General features: G+C 36.8%; 1 protein-coding gene across 6 annotated transcripts in view; it reads left to right on the forward strand.

The window, feature by feature from the left end:
- Nucleotides 1–22,751, forward strand: part of SORCS1 (sortilin related VPS10 domain containing receptor 1) — a 461,149-nt gene that overhangs the window by 392,651 nt on the left and 45,747 nt on the right. For all 6 annotated transcript variants that reach the window (XM_006920877.1, XM_006920876.1, XM_006920874.1 and 3 more), the window contains exon 18: nucleotides 5,298–5,469. In XM_006920877.1, coding sequence (XP_006920939.1) covers nucleotides 5,298–5,469 — 172 coding nt within the window. The remainder of the gene's footprint in view (nucleotides 1–5,297; nucleotides 5,470–22,751) is intronic.

Genomic DNA, 22,751 nt, shown 5'->3' on the forward strand with positions numbered 1-22,751 from the left:
CAGGTGGGATGACATAGTGGCGAGAGGCCCAGAACCACTACTTGTCCCCTGTGTGACTTTGGGAAACTCTCTAAACTGTATCTCTTTTCCCTTTTGTGTATTGGATGACCTTTGAAATCTCTTCGGGCTCTGACATGTCCATGACCAATTCAAAATGATTCTTAATTAGGATTTCTTGGACTGCAGGTGCTCAAAAGAAGGGAAAATTTCTTTCTATAAATTAGGCATACAACTAGTTGACTTAGTGGATTCCGTGAATCATTCTCATAATTCTTAATTTTAAATCTTATAGTTTAGCATGGCTATAGGTCCCATTTCATCAAGTTGGCGTTTAAAACAAAGTCACATTCCATTTACTGTTCAAATTAAATGACTTGTGCTTTTATCCTGTTTAATGCAAGAAGAGTTTTTTTCCTCCCTTCACCTAGCCTTCTGTCTCATGGCAATCCCCTAATTCCAAGATTTGCTTACTCAGTTTAAGGGAAAAATCCTTAAAATTGTTGTCTTGAGAAGAGAAACTTGGAGAACCTGCTTAGTCAGCCATGGAACTCAATTCTTTCTGAATATTGGCATTTTGGCTACTACATAGGATTATTTTTGAAAAATGGGCACATCGAGTCTAGGAAGGTTTTAAGTCTTAGCCATACACTGTACCCAGAAGCAGCCCCCTATTCTCTCCTGAAGGCTTGCTCCATTTCTTGTTTGGTTAAGTCAAATATCCTTGTAACAAAGCAGTTTTCTCTTGAAATCAAAGGCATATAGTACAATCTGAAAATATTAAACTGTGTAGATTCTTTTCACTGTGATCGCAAATGAGGGACACCATAGCTCAGTGACAATAAGACTGGCTTTGCCTACAAGCAGACCTAGAGTTCCAGTTCTACCTTGGTCATTGCATGTGATAACTACTGTGAAAAAAGAGAAGAGATCGCTTTACAGAGAAAAAAAACATGATTTCTAAGGTGATTTTTAAAGAATGAGTAGAAGCTTGACAGGAGGAAAGAACATTCTGGGCAGAATGAACAGTCAAAAGCCTATAGACTTGCAGGCTTATATACCAGTGTTGCCTGAGCTCAGGAAGTGTGTTGGGCAGGAGAAATAGTTGAGGCTATGAAACTGCATAGCAACCAGGTCATAGACCCCTACTTTACACCTGAACTTGACTCGTTGTGAATAAGCCCATGATTTTAAGAAAAGAATAGACATGGTTGAATTTGATCATAAGATAATCTTGACAATAATAGTATAGCTTCTATTTTCAGGAAACTTGCTTTATAATAACATATTAACGTTAATATTTTAAATACTTTTTACTAACTTTTGATATTTTAACATTTACTAAGTTCTTATAACATGCCAAACTCTTGAATGCATTATCTCATTTAGTCCTCCCAAGTACATTATGAAGAAGATTCTATCATTTTCCCTAATTTACAGGTAGAAAACCCAAATATTAGAGAGAGATTGAGTAAACTGCCCAAGTTCATATAATATGTAAGAGCCTGAATTTAAACAAGGCAATCTGATTCCACAACATTAGTTTTAACCACCAGGACAGTGGTCCGTATGCATGCTAGAATCACCAAGGAAATTTCAAATGAAAATAAAAACTAAATACACTGATGCCCAGAGTTCTCTATTAAATCATAATTCCTAGATATGAGGTCTTGACATTCAGTTATTTTTTAAAGTGCCACCAAGTAATTCTAAAAACCAGACATGTTTGTGATCCACTGAACTAGATTATAGTGTCACTTTAATGTACAATGAATAGTCATAAACATCTGTATTATACCCAAAATTACAAGTAAAAAAAAAAACTACTAAATAGTAAAATCACAATTTTACTCTCACAAAGAAAAACTATGGCCTTCATATTTTTTTTTTTAAACTGGCAGGGAGCACAGAAGTAAAATAAAGAAAGTATAGGTAAAAAGGGAAAGGTGACAGAGGAGTATCAAGATAGGAAGGAAGATAATAGCTGAAATTGGGGTTATTGAAGTAATAAGACACTATCTACTGATGAGCGGTCGGTAATATCGAAGGCACATTTGCAGAATGTTTCCTTTTCAGTAATTGTACAGACTCCCTTGCCATTACAGAGCTCTTTCCTTCTCAGTAGATTGAAGAATGCTTTACCAATTAAATGCATCCAAGTAATATTCAGAGCTTAGGTCCAACATAATCATAAGTTGCCTTGTTATTGTGGAGGTAGCAGTGCCATTTAATAACATATTAAATGCATTATTCATTTATGTAACTCAGACCCAGGGACAGCTGCTGGGATGAAAATAGAACCATTCTGTAATGCAAAAAGCAGGTGTGTGCTTACTTGAGTAAATTAACTCTGTATTTCTGCACAATTTTCTTCCAAATTTCAGGGACAGGTCTGGTAGGGCTAATGTGATGCCATTTTCATCCAGGAAATAAAATGATTTCAGAATGATTTTTAATGAGCATTTAAAAAAATTACCAACAGTCTTCTCTGTGGCAGAATCCCAGGGGGAATGGATTCATGCTTTGGATTTAAACAGGACTCCTGTTGCTACAGGATTCAGGAAAGCCTGGGGCGATGATTGGTCAGAGCAGCGACAAACAAAAGGAATGTTCTCTAGCTGATGATGGCAATGGTGATGGTGAGCCCATACCTCTATAGCTGCTCTCCAAGACAGTCACAGGTGTGCTTAGATGCTAAGTGATTAAAAATCATAATCTGCCTTTCATTTGCATAGTGCCTTGCTTCTGAAACATGCAGGGGGTTTCTGATGCACAGTTAAACTCACTGGGATGCCATAATTACTGTGTGACATTGATGGTCATTTTCTTGCTACCACTGCTGGTACTAGAAAATGCCACCATTCTCCAATGTCGGCATCTTTTTTGTTTTCTTTCTCCTGCCTGCCATTATTTTCTCTTTTAATCAGCATAACTCATAAGCACCTACAATGGATTTTTAAAAAAGTGTCAGATGGGTTGATGTTAAAAATACCCAGGCATGACAATGACCAGTCAGAATGGGTGGGGATCTCAGTGCCTGAGCAGGGGTTTGGAGGCTGCCTGCTGTGCTAGGTGTTAGGTATTAACTGGTTAGTTGCTGGATTGCAAGGAGAAGCAGGGATTCCAAACATAGGGATCGGCACAGCTGGATTGGTGGATGAGGTGCTTGGAGGGTTTGGGATAGTGGTAATAACCAACTGCTATGCAGATATTTCAACATTAAAATGGAATAGACATCCCTGTGTGGATCTCCTGATTATCAGCCTTGAATGCCTGGGGCACAGGGATGCCTTCAAGGAGCTAAAAGTTCACAGACATGTGCAGGAAGACAATCATATACGGCATAAGGCATAAATAAATCATAAGGATTCCTTTAAGAGTTTACAAGAGAGATGGTGTTACTTCATTTAAAGAGACAGTACAGTGTAGTGGTAAAGAGTGAATGCATTCTAGAGACAAATTGTCTGGGGTCCTGGCTGTGCGATCTCGAGAAAACTAGTTAACTTCTATGAATCTTATTTTCTTCATCTGTGCATTGGGAATAAGTAATACTTTCCTTATTAGAGATGTTTTGAAGATAAATGAGAACAGTCATGTTAAGAACTTAACACAAGGACTAACCCAGAGCAGTAATCACTCTATAAACGTGACCTTCTTACTATTTTACTATCATAGTTAAGAAAAGACAGGAGATAAGCTGTAACTTAAAGGGTAAGTTTTAGGCAGCTGATAGAGCATGCAGGACATAGAAGCAGAAAGAGCAAAAGAAAATAAGTACTTTCTAGAGAATTAAAAAGAGAGGTGTGGCTCAAGCAGAATCAGCTTGGGAAGAAAGATTCCAGAAAAGTAGAATGAAGTTAGCTTGTTGAAGGCTTCAGGCATGAGATTATGGGATTCGTGACCTATCCCAAGTTCTTTTGGAAGCTACAAAAGTCATGAAGAGAAGTAATACTAATAGTAAATAAAAATAATTGGTAACATTTCATAAGCACTTGCTAATTGTCAAGGCGGTTTTAAATTCTGTGTGTCCATTAATCCATTTAGTCCATGCAATTGCCCTACAAAGTGATTTAACGATTCATAATTGAGCTGGTAGTTATTCATAGTGTTCAAAGCACTTTCCCAGGCAGTGTCTAATTTGACTTTTCTCAATCGTGTATTTAGGTAGTCAATTTTTAGACTCAGGAACAGGGGAAAGGACATTAACTATATTTGAAGGGATTTGAAAACAATAGCCTTCAAGTTAAATCTGGCACATTGCCAGTTTTTATAAATAAAGTTTTATTGCAGCCCAGCTGCATCCATTCTTTTGCACATTCTCTATGCCACTTCCATGATACAACCAAAGAGTTGAGTACTTGTGATAAAGACCATATAGCCTACAAAGCAAAAACATTTACTATCTGGCCCTTTATATAAAGTTTGTCAACTTCTGGTCTAGATCTTGGGCTTTGCTTTCAGTTTGAGCTCTATCGCTAATTCTAGACAACAGACTTGGAAAATCAAATACAGGAATACATAAAGTGGTTACTATGGGTCCCTCACAAAAAGATCATGAATAGATAACACTGAACATCAAAAACCTTAGAAGTCAGTCATCCTAAAACCACATAATAAATTCATGATTTATTATGAATCTGATCGATAATATAAGGTAAATTTGTAGAATAACATTTTTTTTTTTGTTAAAGCTAAAACAAGAAGAAATAAGCAAAAAGAGTAAGAAGAATTTACTCAGTCTGCAAACTGGTTTCCTCAATACAATGTTTCAATGGTTTAGCCAGTTTAACCCCTCATGAAATATTGAGTAGAAACTATCCAATTTAGCCAACTTTCTGCATTATGACATTATTACAGAATCTTCTATGAGATCTAATGTTAAATCATGCAATCCGTAATAATTCATTCTTTCTCTGAATTGCAAATTACCTTGCAATATATATTACTCATTCTAACCCTTAATTATCTAGACTTTAAAGTATCTCCTAGATTATCCACATGTGCCTCTTCAACTGGACTATAAACTTAGTGAGGACAAGGACCGTGTCTTCCACTTTGTGCATTTCCCACAGCTCTGAAGTGAAAAGATTCATTGATTGTGCTAGTAATAGGTACAATATGTTACTATGATGATTTGTCTCTCTTTGGGGTGCTTTATATGAATTCGCTGTAATCTTAAGAGCAACAAGATATATAGTTATTGATAGCCCTCAGAAGTATGCAGTAGGTTTGGCTTAAAAAATTGAGAGTGATCTGAATTTTAATGAGCTGGATTACAACTTGAGCTTTTCTCCACTTAGGTATAGAAAGGTGGTTTCCAATAATTGCACTGATGGAGTGAGAGAACGGTACACTGCCAAACCACAAAAGTGTCCAGGGAAGGCCCCACGAGGGCTCCGGATCATCACCGCTGATGGAAAGCTGACAGCAGAACAAGGGCACAATGTTACTCTCATGGTGCAATTGGAAGAGGTAGGACTGATTCCCATCTCCCCTCTACCTTATAGAGCCAGTGATTTTTCCTAAAAAGTCATGGTTTTGTTTAGATATCTTTTTGGTTTTGTTTACTTTTTTTTTTTTAATTTTAAATGTTTGACATTTTTATTTTATTCTACTTTTTGTTCCTTGTTTTTGTTGTTGTTATCATTTCACCTTCTCTGACACATTTCTTCGATTATTTTCATTTTACTGCAAATTATTTTTCACTCCTACTTAATATCTCATTTCTTGGGGATTCTTTTTTGGATTTAACCTTCCCTTATTGGCACCTCCAGCAAAAGGTTTTCTCAAATTGCATTAATGGCATTCTCAAAATAACTTAGAACATACACATTCTCAACCAACCTATAAAATGCTAATGCCCTCTTCCTTTCTCAGCCTGAAATCTTGGCTTTTCTTTTCCAAAGGCAACATACTGGTCATACATATAAAACAGAGGCCAATCTAAACACAATTGAGTATACTTTATTTGTCAATTGAGTTCATATTTTTGTAACACTTTGGGGATATCATTATGAGCATCACTTTTTTTTTTTTTTTGGCCACATTATGGTTACGTGAAATTTCTGTACGTTTAGATGATGAATAAGAAATTTAAGACTTTCTTTTATAATGTACACAGCCATTTTTGTAGTTTTGTAAATGAGGAAGATGGTTTCTAGAGGATAAACACTTTCATTAAATGATTTCAATTATTCAACCAGACAGTCCTACCTTCAGCCATGTTTTCTGAGTACCTAAAATATGACCAGCACTATACTAGCCTTTTGAATACAAAGGAATTTAAAAAGATAAGATGACACTGCGATTAAAATTTACAACATTTCTTTCTAGCTTTCTCTTTTGATAGCCCAGTGGCTTTCAGTCTTTAATGTGCATAATAATCACCTGGTGAGCATGTTTTAATAGTTTTCCAGGCACCACCTCCAAAGATTCTGATTAAGTAGGTTGGGGTTGAGCCCCAAAATGTGTGTTTCTAAGAAAGTCACAGGTTATGCATTGTGCTTCAAGGGAAAAAAAATAGGGTAAAGTTAAAGGGGATAGAGTAGTAGGAGAGGCTTTGGAGTATGACTCAAAGGGGTAAAAAATGAAGCTATTTGGATTACATCATCAGGTTTGATAAAACATTAGCAGTGATTAGATTGTAATATTTTTTCAATGGGATTTTTCATCTATTTCCTATAAAATTGAAATTAAAGTAAAAAATGTGATTAAATGATAAGTTTCCAGGTATATAAATGTTTGTCAATGCAGTTATGTTTCTTAACCACAAAATCACAAACATTACTTCCTAAGTCTCAACCTCCACTTTTACAACTTTTAAACCCCTGGCTCAGGTGATGCTGATGCTCAGGTACAAGGACCACTTAAAGAACCACTGCTCTAACCTAATACTCTTTGCTATTATCTCCTTAAGAATTGCCTTTTGACCACATTCGATCTTCTAAATACTCTTCATTTGGAACTGGAAAGATACAGGCCAATTTAAGCCAGTTGAAGTTGTTTGCATTTTATAGAAATAAAATTTGGGGGGGCTTATGCCTGAGGCTATGATGAATTAGCTTGCAGCAAACCATATATACACATATATATTTAGAGTGAGTGAGCGAGTGAGTGAGCAAGTGAGAAAAGGAGAGAAGGAGGAAGAGGAGAATGAGAAAACTATCAAGAGGATTTGAGAAGCCATAGTTCTTTTCTTGAGAGATAAGAAATTCATTGCAGTGAGCCCAAGATTTTATGCTGTGTTTTCCCTTGAGCACTTTGCCAACTATATCACATTATATAAGAGGTCAGATTTTTGTTTCCCAGTAGAAGGCCGAACAGAATGTGTGGGCTGAACAGCTCTTATGGACTCACAAGGCTGGGAAGATAAAAGTTGCTTTCAGGGCTACCAAGGCAGTTTGTACTGATGAGGTCAAATTCCAGAGAGCAGGGAAGCATGGAGAAGTAGCACAATATAGAGAGCCTTTTTTCACCTTGAGTTATTTGATAATATCTAAGTGATACAGGTAAAATATAATGTAGTCACTATCAAGGAGAGGAACCATGGTAAACAGTACAAAACCAGGTTAGATTCTTGAGACACCTACAAAGGACAAACTAGAATTATACTAGCCTCTCTAAACCCCGAAATTCAACCTGAAATTATTTCTTCCAAGAGGAAAAAAGCAACAGAAAAAGAACAGTCATCCGAAATAGGATTAATATGTTCATGAGTATGGGACAAGATAGAAAATTCACCCTACAGAAGTAATCAGTAGGAAGCAGTAATCAAATGGAAGTTGTAGAAATAAAGATATAATAACTGATGTTAAAAACTTTGATGGGTTTACAGCAAATTGAACCCAGATGAATAGAGGGTTGATTAACTGAAAGAAAGGAGAGTAGGAAATATACCATTTGGAGCATAAGAGAAAACAGATAGAAAATGGAGAAAAGAATTATAACAGACAAGTGGAAAATGGTGAAACGGGCTAACACAAATCTGACTGGAGTCCTAGAAAGGAAGGAGGGAGATAAGGAGCCAGAATTATTTTAAAGAGATATTGTCTGAGAATATTCCAAGACTGATAAAAGATATCAGTATATCAAACACATAGATTCAAGAGAATCATCAAACTTAAACCAGGATATATACAAAGAAGAACCATATTTAGTTATCATATTTAAACTACAGAAATCTAAAAACAAAGAGAAATTTTTTAAAGGAGCCTAGAAGAAAATGGAATGACATTTTTGTTGTGCTGGGGGAGGGGAGGAATGTGAAGTTAAAATAAAGACATTTTTCAGATGAGCAATTACTGAGATGAGTTATATAAGCTGATTTCTATAAAAAGAAATAATAAAGATAATCATCAAGCATAAAGAAAATGATCCCAGACAAAAGCGCAAAACTAATGGAAAGAATGAAGAGCACAAAAAAGAGTGTATGTATATATATATGTAAATTGAAATTAGTATTAACTTTGCAGGCCAATCATAATAATCAGCTATGAGATTTAAAATATATGTAAATTAAAATACATGACAACAATGATACAATATGTGGAGGGAATTAAATAGAATTAAAGTGTTTTAAGTTCCACTAAATGTCTGTGAAGAAGTAAAAGTAGTAATTCATATTAGACACCGACATATCCAAAATGTATGTTTTAAAATCTGGAGCAACAACTAAAAGGATACTGAGAGAATATTTAACTATCAATTTATAGACAGAGGAGTTGAAATAATATTAAAAGTGCTTCATTAATTCAACATAAGGCAAGGAAAAAAAGAAAAAGGAACATACTACAATTGAAAAAATAGAACAAATACTGAAATGCAGATATAAACCCAAATATCATCATAAATACATAAAATAAATAATTAAGAATGTCTGTGGCTTACTTAAAAAGTCTATACCTAACCCAAGATCATGGAGGTTTTATACCACAGACTTTTTTCTTTAGTTTTCATTTTTAAGGCTATGATCCATCTTGAAAAACTTGTTTAAAAAAGGAGCCAATGTTTATATATTTTTTCATATGCATATCTTATTGACCCAGCACCACTGAGATAATTATTTTCACACTGAATTGCTATGAACCTTTGCTATAAATCAATGACCATATATGTCTGGATCTGTTTCTATACACTTAAATTTGTTCTCTTCATCTGATTTTCAAACCTGTGCTAACTGCTAATTTTAAACATATTTCATTTCTCTAGATTTAGAGTAAGTCTTAATTTTTTGGCACTTAAGTTCTCTGAAACACATAGAAAATCATATATATATGTATCTATATACAGAAATATGTATAATTTATAATAGCATCAGACTATAACACATGCTTACAGACAAATCTAACAACTTATTTTCAATAGCTCTACACATTTGGAAAAAAAAATTTGAAAAATGTAAATGAATGGAGGAGTATACCATGATCATGAATTAAATGATGCAATATTATGAGAAGATGCAAAATTTTTCCCATCTTGATCTTAGATTCAAGGCAATTCTAATTCAATATTGACAAGATGATTATAAAAATTATGTGAAAATGCAAGGTTTAAGAATAACAAAGATAGTCCTAAGGGGCCTCACAAAATAGGATAGCTTCTATTACCAGATATCAAGATTCATTATAAAGTTACAGTAATTAAGAAAGTGTAGTATTGGCATAGGAAATATATATATGCTATATACACAAGCTGACCAGGAAAGGGAATAAAGAGTCAAGAAACATATCCATATGTATATACCCACTTATTTTTGACAAATGAGATACTATAGTACAATAAATAAATTATAATCTTTTCAATAAATGATGATATAACATTGAATATTCATGTGAGAATACATGAATCTTGACCTCTGGTAACTCACACAAATAATCCTAACCAGATTTTCAAGCTAATTCTGAAAGATAAAACTAAAGTTTTAAAGGAAAACGCAGAAGAGTGTCTTCATGACCTTAAGGTAGGCAAAGATTTTTTAAACAGGAAACAAACCTACCAAGTATAAAAAAGAATATGGCTTAATTAGACTATATGAAAATTAATATAGTTTTTCTTTAAAAGACACTATTTAGAAAATTAAAAGGTAAGCCCTAGAGGGGTAAAAGATATTTGTAATACATGATTTCAACAAATGATTGATACTCAGGAAAATAGAAATACATCTTACAAATGAATAAAATATTTCTGGCAAATCAATAGAAAATGTGCAAATGACTTCTCAAATATGATAACCAAATAGCCATAAGCATATGAAAAAATTCTGTGAAGACATAAAATATCTTTACTCAATAAGATATGTAACTTAAAACTGTAATCAGATATTACTGTGTGTCCATCAGAAGATTTATATTTAAAAAGACAAATATCAAGTGTTGTTGAGAATATCAGTCAACTGGCCATTCATACAACGCTGTTTGGAGTACAGATTGATACCCTTACTTTGGAGATCCATCTGACATTAACTATTATAGCTGAGTATTAATACAACCTGTGATCTGACATTTCCACTCCTAAGTATATTCTCATTAGAAATACATATAAATATGCACCAAAATATATGTAAAAAATATGCATAGCAGAGTTATTCATCAGATATGAAAAATGGAACAAACACTCATCAACAGTAGAATGGAGAAATAAATTATGGTATCCTTATAAAATGGAATACCATACAGCAATGAAAAGGAACAAACTGTTGCTACACAGAAACACTTGGATGAATCTCATATCCAATACTGAGCTAAAGAAATTGGACTGAAAAAAATGTATATTGTATGACTCCAATTAGACTGCAAAAATAGGCAATGCTAATTTATGGTGATAGAATGAGAAAAATTGTTACCTTTAGGAGAGGAATGGCAGTGGGGATTTGAGAGGTACTGGCAATGTTTAATTTCCTGATGATTAATGGGTACATTTACTTTGTAAAATTTAAGTCATATATTTATTTTTTACATTTTTTTATTTATGTGTATTATGCTCAACAAAAGCTTGCTTAGAGGTCATTTTGAAAATTCACATAAAATATAGTGCTTTGTATTTAGGTTTTTAGAAAAAAAAAGGAAAAAGAAAGAAAACTTTTTGGGGACTCTTAGGGAAGGATTCATTTTGTGGGCTAATACCATACCCTGTGTTAACCTGCATGGTGAATGCAAAGGTCCCTTTCACAGAGACTTAAGGAACCCAATTATGATACTCAGAAGAACGTCATTTATTGAAGCTGCAGATGTTTATGCTGGAACAAGCTTCAGAATTCAGAATTTGTTTCATTTCCAAGAATACATGAGAGGACGATCTGAAACCAGAATGCATTCCTGGTCAGCTCTGACCTTTGTACAAATGGAGTATCCCCTCCAGGGGCAGAGGCCAGGCTCTCATCTGTTCAACTTTGCTTTCCATGTAAGATCATTGAGCATCTCAAACTTGGCTGAGTGATGTGGGAACAGATTGGGGAATTCGGTTCTAAGATGTGTAAATTCATGCCTTCTGGGTGCAAGAAGGGAAAATGTAACAAGTCAGTTCATTCCACTTGAGTGGGCAAAGCTACAACAGCAGGGATAAAATCTGCTGCCTTCAGCTGTCAGACCTGGCCCCTTGATGCTCTCATCTCCTGGTGCAGAGCAGCAAGCCAAAAGAACTGTCCCCACATCAGGAGGCCCTGGGGATCTCACATTTGACTGGGATTCTATGCTAATGATTCACAAGCTCCTTTTGCAGAAACAACCTTAGTTTCTTTATTAATTTCTGCATTACCTACATTGGCATGGGCAAGTCACATGATGAGCAATGAAGAATAAAGAAAAGCAGAAATTTTCTAAGAAGCTGGGGGTCATTGAAATATGACACAATGATAACAATTCAAACATGCCACGTTTACTGAGCACTAACTGTGGTCCAGTTTGTGAGTGATTTCATGGATTATCTTATTTAGATCTCACAGCAATCCTACGCAAGTAGCAATTATCATCATTGTCATTTCATAGATGGCACAGCAGAGGCACAGAAAGGCAAAGTAACTTACCTAAGACCACAAAGCAATAAATAGGAGAGCTCAGAGTCAAATCCTGGCTCTGTGGTATCTTGCTTTTATATTGTTTTTAGGGTGAGAAGAACCATTTTCTGGGAAAGAACCTCACACCGTAGTTCTTAAGCCTTCCTAGAAACACTTGGCTGGGGGCAGGTAGTAACACAGATCAAAATGTAAAAAATATAGGCAATGTTATCTTTGCCCCAGCTGTGCTGGCCTGAGTCTGTTCTAATATTCTTAGACACGAGTCAACATATAAACCAAGCTCTTCCCCTGATTTTCTGAGAGTATTCATCGTTTGGGATCAGTTTGTTGAAAACTATCTCAGCAAAGAGAGATGTCAAATTCTCTCATGGGTTTCCCCCGCAGTACAAAACCAAGCCTTTATTGAATGGCTACTGTATAGCTGGTGCTGTTTTATCCATTCTAAAGAATATTGGAAAACATAGGATATGAAAGTGACACTCAGGGAGGTTACTATCTATGTATATCAAACTTTTCCAGAGGCTTGGTGTAAATTAGGCTATAACATTTTTTTAAAATTTAATACGAAAGAAGAACAAACAAACAAAAATCCTTAATGTGTGCCACTGGTCTCTATATCCTCCTTAAAATTCCTAAGAGTCATCTTCTCATTCGAATTTGATACTTCTAACCTTACTTTGAATATAGTGTCTGACTCTTGTTCCCATATCTAGTGCCAGTTCTTCATAACAATAAGGATGTAAATGTCATGCTTCCAATACCCCTAAAGCATCAGGTTTTTTAGATGCCAAAAGACCAAGAGCTCTCTGCTACATTCTGATATGACACTGCAGTGTGATTAATGAAGAAGTGGGCGGAAGTTAACTTTTCTAAGTTAATATAATGTTTTGGTATTTTGACACCAAAGATTGTGCTTCTGTGTTTCGTGGTTTATCTTTTTTCTTATAGACTTGGCCTCTGTCTTCGGGGCTAGGCTGGGCAAAGGACCAATGCAGCCTCCTTTCTTTGCCCCTAGTTACTTGCATGCAACTCCATGTAGGCTCCATCTCCTATGCATATCAACGAAAGCATTAGAAATCTGAGGAATCAACTGTTTCACTAAGTAGTTAGACAAATATTTGACTAAGTTCCAATTTTATATCATGTACTTTTCATTCATGAGTTGACATAATGTAGTTTGTGGCAATACATATTTTGTGTTAACTAGGCCCTCTGCTCTTTCAAGTTTCAAATAAAAGTCTCACTACATGAAATAGAAAATAATAAACATTTTACATTCATGCAAAACAAAAAGAAAAACTACATTATATTATAATAATCTTTGTTTAACATCCCCCAATAAATTATAAATACTGAGATAGAAATCACACCATTCCTGATTGTAGCTCTACCTAACCATGCCTAACAGATTGATAGGCACTCAATAAATGTGTGTGCATTTGGATGGGCTTCTCCAGTAGACATAAAACTCAAACTTAAAAGGAAAAGACTCTTAAAATTTGAATAACATCCAAAACCTGTTAAAGTCTTCATCTGATGTCTAAATCCCTTCCTTTATTCTGTACTAGTGTGGGTCTTAATTCTAACATAATATCAATGAAAACCTTGCTAAAACCAGAGCGAAGAAGAGAACTTCTCATTGACAGAAGATAATCAAAGGCTACATACACTGATGCTAGCTTGTAACTCCATGTACTATAGTATATACCCCAGTCAGAATTTTGCAGATTCTGACATGTGCCAGGAATGGAATTCCTTCCTATGAGGCTACCCTTCACATCTAGGTGACAAAAATGACTCCATAGCACAACTCTTTCAAATCCCACAGCTTAGTTCACCTGATGTGTTCAAGGACCACATAACTTTTGAACTTGATGAAAAGCCTCATTGTCAGGAATCCTATCCCTGCTGCTTTTAGAGTTCTCTCCAATATGGTCTAATGAAAGAATTTTTTTTAGAAGCAACAGATCAGGGAGCTGATCGTACTTCCATTCCAGCTTCATTATGGCAGATCCAAGAAGAACACACACACACACACACACACACACACACACACACACACACACACACTGCATTCATGCTTCATTGTTTTCTTAAGGAAAAATGACAGTTGATCCAGGTACCAAGTTAGATGGGAGAAAGGGAGCCCAAAAAGTTATATCTAAGAAGCCAAACATTTTTCAGTTATGCCTGAATTTTAGGAAGCCAGTCAAAGTTATTTTGCCCTGAGACCCAAACATTCAATGAGAGGTGGCATTTCTCTGTCTGGAGACTCACTCAAGATGGATGTCCTCTGGACCACTAACGAGCACCTAATGAGCCTATAGGCTTTGAACGCGATAACTCGGATTCCCACAAAATCTAATGCAAGACCTTGAAGGCACAAGATGGATGGCGAAGGGCCTAATTATTCTTAAGAACTCAACAAAACTGATTTGAAAGGCATTCGTTTGAGAGGACTGCTAGGCAGACGTAGTGTCTGCATTTACAGAAGATAATTAAATATGTTTTAAACAGCCGTAAGAATAAAGAGATGCAATTCACTGCATAATTTAAGACTTTTAAATTATATCTGAGGCAAGAGACTAAAATTAAAACTTTGATCTGTATCTCATTGTTTTAATACTCTAATTTACGTACAAAGACTGGAACTGAATTAAGAAAACTCACGAGTAAAGCTTCTGTGAGATTTAACTCTGAAACGTGAAAGCTGTGTCCTCATTAGATGGATTTCAAGGATCTGTAATATCACACACATCGAAAGACTTATGGTGGCATGAAAGTGACCATAATGCAATAATGCTTCATAAATATTGCAGGATGCTGCCAGCCATCGGATGGTAGAGAAGATGACTCCTGATAAATTTCTTCTGTGAGACACTGTTTTGTAGAATTCATGAAAGAATTTGACCTACTTTTTTCATCTGAAGAAAACTTGGGGCTGTTAGAGATGGCACAAAGAATCAGCAGGCAGCATTAAGTCGAGGCAGGTGTCAGTTTCTAAACCAGGCCAGATCTGACCAGAAACCTCAGCTGTTTTCTTCTTCCACACAAAGGAACAGGAACTGATTTCAGTGAGCCATAGGGATTTAAGAGGCTTTCTCATGTATTATTCCTTACTCCATTCAGCTTTCTTCTCTTTGACTCTAGCGAGGTAATCTAGCCACTTCATTTTTTTTTCTCCCTGTTGCTTCGGGGTAAAAAGGAAAGAAGGAAATGAGGCAGGCAATCTAGGTTGTCTTTAGCCAGAGGCCTACTGTTTGAAGTCCAGGTCGGATTGGTTTGCAACTCTTTCTAAGGCTCTACTTGTCTCTCCTCTTAATACCGGTTCACATACATTGGGGTATTGCTGTTCATTATGATTTCAGGGAGTAGATGTTTGCAAAGAACTGCGATCTGCCTTGACAAGCAAAGAGATATATCAGTCTCACTACCGAGAGTTCTGGTTCTGTGAACATCCCAAAGGCTGGAAGCATGGAATAGTCTTCAGTTCAGGTTTTCAATCTCTCAACATGTCTGCTTTAGCCCCTCAACCCCTATGTCCCACTTCATCCACATGGGTGGCCACCAGCCCTGAATCAGTGCTTTACCAAACCACACAATTCTTGCCCAAGAGTGTAACTTCCTCAGGTTTCTGGCTTTGTACTTTGCCCTTCATTATTCCATGACTTTCTGCCTTACCAGCTCAATCCTCAGTGTAATCCACCATTAATGTACAATGGAAAGTCTCCACCTTGTGGCATTAACACTTGAATAATTTCTGCATCTTCACCTTAGAACTGAGATTATTTCAGCAGCTTGAAGGGATAGTGGGATATGTGTGGCTGTCTAATAATGCCAAAGATAAGAATAATAGAATGATAAAAATTACAGATTATGTGGACTCAAAATGACAATTAGAATCATCATCATTCTACCCATCTTCAATTTACAGGTAAGGAAACAGAGGTCCAAACCTTTGTTTGCAGAAAAGCTTTGGGGTCTTCACATTTGGAGAGACACCTCTACTATAGAAAACCATCTCTGAATAGGCAAGGGGAGGAGACTAACTGTATTCTGCAGTTATGCCAAAATTAGATATCTTAGGATTGTTTTCCAGAGCTAAGTTTTGAAACCGAAAAAGAAGCTTATAGGGCATGATTTGAACCAGACATCCAGGGATCATTTTTTTCCCAGCTGATATAGTGAGACATCCTCAGATTTCAGCAATGGTAGCACCTCTTGGAGAGGATATTATAAAGGACCAAGAACTTGTTGGGAACAGAGTATAGGGCATATGCAACTGGTGTGCTGTGTGCTATAAAATGGCAGGTCCATTGCAGGTACAGCAGCTGATTTATGTTTACAGTCATCTCACTTTCATCAAAGACATTATCAACGAGGGGTCTTTGCAGACACATCTTTCAGCTTCCATGGTATTTTATAGAGCCTGGCATATTACACTGGGCTTCTCTTACATCACTATTTAATGACGAATTACATTCATGTTGGCATTTCTCTAATGGATTTTAGTTACTGAAGCTTACAAAAGGTCTCTGGTTTCACACATGAGTGACTCCCTTCTTCAGTACCCACCTGGGAATGAGCACAATAGAATAGTTTGAGTGTCTTCTGTGAACAAGTAGTAGCAGTGCTGAGCTTAGAGGTAAGAAGAGCTTGAGTCAAACTAGTCTTGTGACTCCAAGCAAATTTGAACAGTCTTTTAAATCTGGCTCTTTTAGGGTTGAAGATTAAATGAGATACTATATAGTTGTTAATTCTGGCCCAGTAAACTTTCAAGAAATATTATCTCTCATAGTGGCCACAAGGGGATGTTCTAGAACAATCTTACTTGGACACTTTATGCAAGAAGTCACATGCCAGAGTTTACTCTTAATGTAATAGATAGTACTTCTCTCTATATGCTTATGCTGGGCTGATGGAATCTCTTCTCTGAAAGCCAGGGTAGATTTTACCATAATTGTCTCTTTTCCTGCTTCTTGTTGAGATCTCACTAACCTGAGTCTAAACCTACCTCAAGTATGATATTGAAGGCAATAGGGGGCTACTTTTATTTCATGCTCTCCACCTTGCCTAAATATCTTTAGCCATGAGTAGAACTGAGTAAAATATCTGATTTTTGTTTATTTCATTCAATACCACTTAATGATATTTTAAATCTTACTTTATGATCAAAACCGCATTAAAACAACAGCAGCAATCCAAGACCAAAGTTGGCTGTATTCCATCATCAATCTAATCAATATCTGTGTTACCATCTGGTTATTTCCCTTTTATGTAATCAATATTTAAATAATTACTGTAATGATAGAATAGAATGTTGTGTTTTGCAAAGTTTCTTGTGCTATACCGTACTTCTCCACCGCCGCCCCTTTTAAATTAGGTGCAATCTTCATTTCCTCTCATTTACTCCCTCTCTCTGTTAATCCCACTGTTCTCCCTCTCCCCTCACTTCACCCCCAATCAGTGTTGGGCTGGGTTATATTTGCTTGTCCCCTTCCCTATGTTTATACAAACACACACAGGCTTATAGAACATCTACTGTGATACTTGTTGCTTTTGTTCCCTTTTGCAAAATAGGTTATACTATAGTCGTTTGTTAACAATGCAGTTATTTCTGCATGAACCACAAGGTCCCTTCCAAGACTGAATTTTAATCATGCCTGAGCCGTGCATACTCTGGAGCTCTGCAGGGACCAGGCTCTGACATATGAGTTCAGTTTCTACTTGCAGTGGGTCCCTAATGCCTTCAGGAGCATCTTGGAGTCTCATTTCAGGTTGAGGCTGTCAGTGTTGAGTTACTGCAGCATTTATTTTCCCATTTTTCTCCAAAGCCGTGTTACAGGAACTGATAGGTTCACACACCTTTCATTCCTCCGGTTAATCTTGGCTTCATTGTGGCCATTTGATATATTTGTTTTTCTATTACAGAGTCAGTGATGCCCTTGCAGAATCCCCAAATGGATTTCATTTGGCTTTTGTGCTTTTCCTGGGTACTTCTTTTGAGCTAGTATTCTCAGTTCTGTATCTATATTAGGGCATGTGACTAAATGGCATTAGGTCTAAAGAATTTTATACGATAGTCTAGATATTTTATATGATAGTCCAGCCTAGGTTCTGTTTTGGGAATGATGATGTGTGATTTATTAGATCGAAGTAACTCTCAATTACACACAAGGTTGTCTTGACTACTAATTCCGAATGCTTATTGTTTCCCCTATTCTCTGTCTTCTTTTTGGCTTGAACATGATATTGCTTCACCAAAGGGAAGAAATAGGAATGATGTATGGGGAGAGCATTTGAGATCTGGCTTCCCAGACATTCTCATCTGTATGATTCAAATAAACTCTTTAAAAAATACTCAAAAAAAAAAAGGTATATGGAGTTTATGACAGCCCATCTTTCCACCTGTAAGCAAAGATGTTGTCAGAAGGGAAAACAGTCAAAGCCAGGGATAGAGTCTAACAAGAAGAGAAGGTGATGCCCTGTCTGTCATCACCTTTCTCTCACTCTGAAAGGGATTACAAGCAACTTTCAATTAAAGAAGCTCAGCAAGGACTGTGCTGCATGGATAAAAGTTAAACCATAGATAGTCTTAAACCCTTTCTTAAGTCACTCACAGGCTGTGAGCTTTAGGAATCTTATTTAACTTGTCTGTGCCCCAGTCCTTCAGGTATATTTAGAAATGATGAATAGATTTAGAATAGAAATGATGTCTGCCCTCACTATCTCCCAGGAGTCCTAACAGCCAAACAAGGTAATACATAAGAAAGCACTTGGATGAACAAACACATTAGAAATGCATAATATTCAAAATCTATTGAACAAAAAAGAATCATCTGCAAGCACTGAGTATGGTATTTAAAGGCACATCTCCACCCTCAGAAATTCACACAATCTATCCTCATACTACCAACAACTCATCTTCCTAGAGAAGTTAGCATGTCTCATGGAAGTTAGCATGTCTTATACACCAGTCACTAAGAGTGACTTCAATTCTTTCATCCCTGGCTTTATTAATGCACCCTTAGCACTTAGAATTTTAAAACATTCTGGAAAAACTTTGCCATCATAGCAAAATTAAATAAGAACAGCATGAGCTTGTACTGTACTATAGTCTCCTTCAGATGAATTCCATGAGAAGCTAATGTTCAAGAATCTGAACCCAGGGGCCTTTCAATCTTTGGTTCAGCCCAGCATCAGCTGTGGACTTTTCAGACCACAGCAGGGCCGAGCATCCTCCCCAGAGGCCTTGAGCCAGGAGGTAGGTCTTGGGTGGTAGCTGGGCATCAGTACTTTTTCTTTTAACTTCTGAGCTGCTGATATCAAAAGCTGAGATTCACTGATTTAAAAACCAATAAATTATGGAAGTTGATTTTGACAGGAAGGTGCATGTAATTTCCTATTGCAAATCATATTTCAATCTATCAGAATCCACCTGACCTACACCCTAATTGGCTTCTTAGAATACTGGTCCTCCTTCCAGTTCGTCTCCCATATTGTAGGCAGAATGATCTTTTTGAATTAAAAATATCATCTTGCCATCTTCTCCCAAATCCTTGCTTAAAACACTTTAAGGCTTTCCATTGCTCACAGGAGAAAGATGAAAATCAGAAACAGAGCCTACAAGTTCTAAAATGTAATTTACTCCCCTCCAATCTCATTTTATAACATGGTCCTACTGTGCTTGTAGCTTTAGCCTTCTCTAACTGTACCACCCACTTCTGGCTCATGGCCCTTGCATATCTGTTCCCACTGTCCCCATTGCCTGGGCTCCTTACCTCCATCGAACTCTCTCATATCCTTTGATTGATCAATTTATTTCTTATCAACATTTTCCCATTTAGTGCCTGAAACAAGATAGATACTCAAGAACTATCTGCTGGTTGGTTGGTTGGTTGGTTGGTTGGTTGGTTGGTTGGTTCATTGGTTGGTTGGTTGAATGACAAGAGAGAAAGCTATTTAAAGTCAGGCAAGCATACCTAATCAAATAGTGACTTCAGGTCTCTTTCCTTTGTCCCATTCCTTATATTCTGAAAGGAGTTAGCATCTCTGCCTCAGACATTAATTACAGCCCAGGGAAGTCAGAGGCTGATGAAAGTTCAATCCCAATGTGATGAAGTTACAGGGATATTAGGCTTGCCGATTGCCTGAGAACCCCTGAAGGCAAAGGCCTAGGACCCACTTTGTTCCACTTGAGTGGGCAAAGCTACAGCAGCAGGGATGAAATCTGCTGCCTTTAGCTGTCAGACTTGGAACCTTGATGCTCTTGTCTCCTGGTGCAGAGCACCAAGCCCAGAGACCTGCACCCACATCAGAAGGCCCTGGGCACCTCACATGTGATTGTGGCATTCCATGCCTTTGCCCACCAGGGCTCTCAGGTGTGCAGTAAGCTACCTGACCTAACACTCTAAAAGCCTGATTACTCTATAATGGCATCTCTACTAATGAAGAGTCCAGACACTGTATAGTTTTCTCCTTTCACCTGTTATAGACTTAGTTCCTCATGAGTGGAAAATTAGATTGAACATACAATGTCTTATATATGCAAATTATGTTGAATGATACACTTGCAACTTATTTGATTTTGTTAATGTCACCACAATAATTTTTAATTTAAAAATGAAAAATAAATAAAATAAAAAGAAAATTAGGAATGCTATCAGGCAAAAAGATCAGCATGACAGAGGTCTAACCCTCTGTCCTCTTGCAAATGGTGACCCCTACCTGATATCTACTCTGTCCCCACAAAAAAAAACCCTAAACCTCTCTGTCCCTCTCTCTCAAACTACATTGCATGTTTTATTCTGCAGTTAATGTTATGTACTCCTGATATTTCCCTGAGACACTCGTCCCAAATCATATGAATAGATTAAAAAGTGGGCTCTTCCTCCATGCCCAAACCTAGGATTGATTGGCAGCAACTCTGTTGAAAATCCAGAAAACATGGGAGCTGAAACTGACCAGAAACGGAATGAGAAATTGATCAGTTCAAGTTGGTTGTCCAAATGAAGGCCAAATCAGCAAGAATGGTTGACATTTATATTTATTAGTGAAGGGAATTCAAGTAAGTGCACAGTCTCTAGGCTTGTGGATATTTGTTTTATAGTTTTGAATGGAGTTTCTTTTTCCCACCCTTGGGGAGAATTTTTGCCCACGTCCTTACTGAGAGCTGCCATGTGCCCCCCACACAATGCTTGACTGGGCATAGATCAGCAGAATAAGTCATATAGATTCATAGGATTTGAACTGCCTTTCTTTTCTATGTGAATTAATCTTTTAAATGTCAGCATTTTAAACTTGGCCTTTTCAAAAAATATGATACCATATGAACCTTACTTAATCGAAAATACATTTCTACTTCGAAGTTGCTCCCCACTCCCCGAAAATGGAAAAGCTAACAAAACAAATAAAAAATGTAGAGACTGTGTGTGAGGGAAGCTAGTTTTTGTCAGTTGGGTCTGAGAAACTGTTCCTTAAGAGTCTTAACTGTTATTCCGAAAACTTCTTTTTTTTTTTTTTTTACAGGTCTTGGATTTTATAAATCAGACTTTATCTCCTCATTCCTATCTGTGGGAAATTTGGAATCCCGTGATTCTAATCAAACTCGGAAAGGGGTATTGCAGGCCTTCCACAGTTGCACTGCTTTTACAGTCCTTTGTTTTGGTATAGAATTTTACAGATTACAAATTACTCACATGTCTTTTATAACAACCGTGTATTAAGGCAGGAAGATACAGCATAGGGAATGCAGTTAGCATTAGTGTAATGGCTAGCATTAATGTAAGAGATAGAGGAGAGAAAGAGCAATCAGGTAGATCGTTTTATAAACTACATAAATTTCTAACCAATGTATTGTATACTTAAAACTAATAATAAAATTAAATTTAAAAAAAGAGAGGAAGGTATTGAGCCCACTTCATAGTTTACGTAACTGAGACCAAAGGAGGCTGAATGGCATGCATGAAATTATCTAACTTGTGAAAGGCACACTAGGATTCAATCCTGGAGGAGCCATCAATGCTTTACCCGCGTACAATGAATGAAACGCAACCCAGAGAGATGGAATCGAATTCCAGGGCTACTGCTAACTAGCTTTGTTAACCTTGAGCGAATGATTAAACCATCCCTGACTGTAGCTTCCTCATCTGTAAGATGGATGAACATTGCCTGCTTCTCTCTCCAGATTACAATACTACGAAGAATAAAATTAGATCATTTTGATAGTAAAAAATGCTGACGTGTAAAGGAATTAACCATCATTCTCTTAGATGATAATAGGGTTGAGTCTAGTGTCATATCAGGTGTAAGGCAAGGTGTCTCTTGTCCTTCCTCCAGCATGGTTAGGGAACCAGAAATAAAGAAAGAGACTCAGGGGTCCTGAACACATGGGAAGTGGCCTGTAACCATGTCACATAGGTGAAATCTGTAAAACTGTGTGTGCACATTTTTTTTTCACGTGGATAAGACTATAAACAAAGTCTTCAGAAGAACTGAATATAAAATTGGAGCTGATAATCAAACACTTAATTTTCCAAACCTGGAAACTTTGAGTAGTTGGTACCCTTCAGATTTGGAGAACATCCATCTTAGTAAATGCCTGTCTGCCAAGGAATGTCACAGAGATTCAGTCAAACATAGACAGATTGTCCCAGCTGCAGCAGTGAGCCAGGGCTGCTACTTTCCCTGAGCCAGACACCAGGACATGCCCTAGCCCCTAACATAGAAGCAGCCAAGCATAGAT

This window comes from Pteropus alecto, unplaced genomic scaffold (genome assembly GCF_000325575.1).
Source record: "Pteropus alecto unplaced genomic scaffold, ASM32557v1 scaffold177, whole genome shotgun sequence".
Classification (NCBI taxonomy): Eukaryota; Metazoa; Chordata; class Mammalia; order Chiroptera; family Pteropodidae; genus Pteropus; species Pteropus alecto.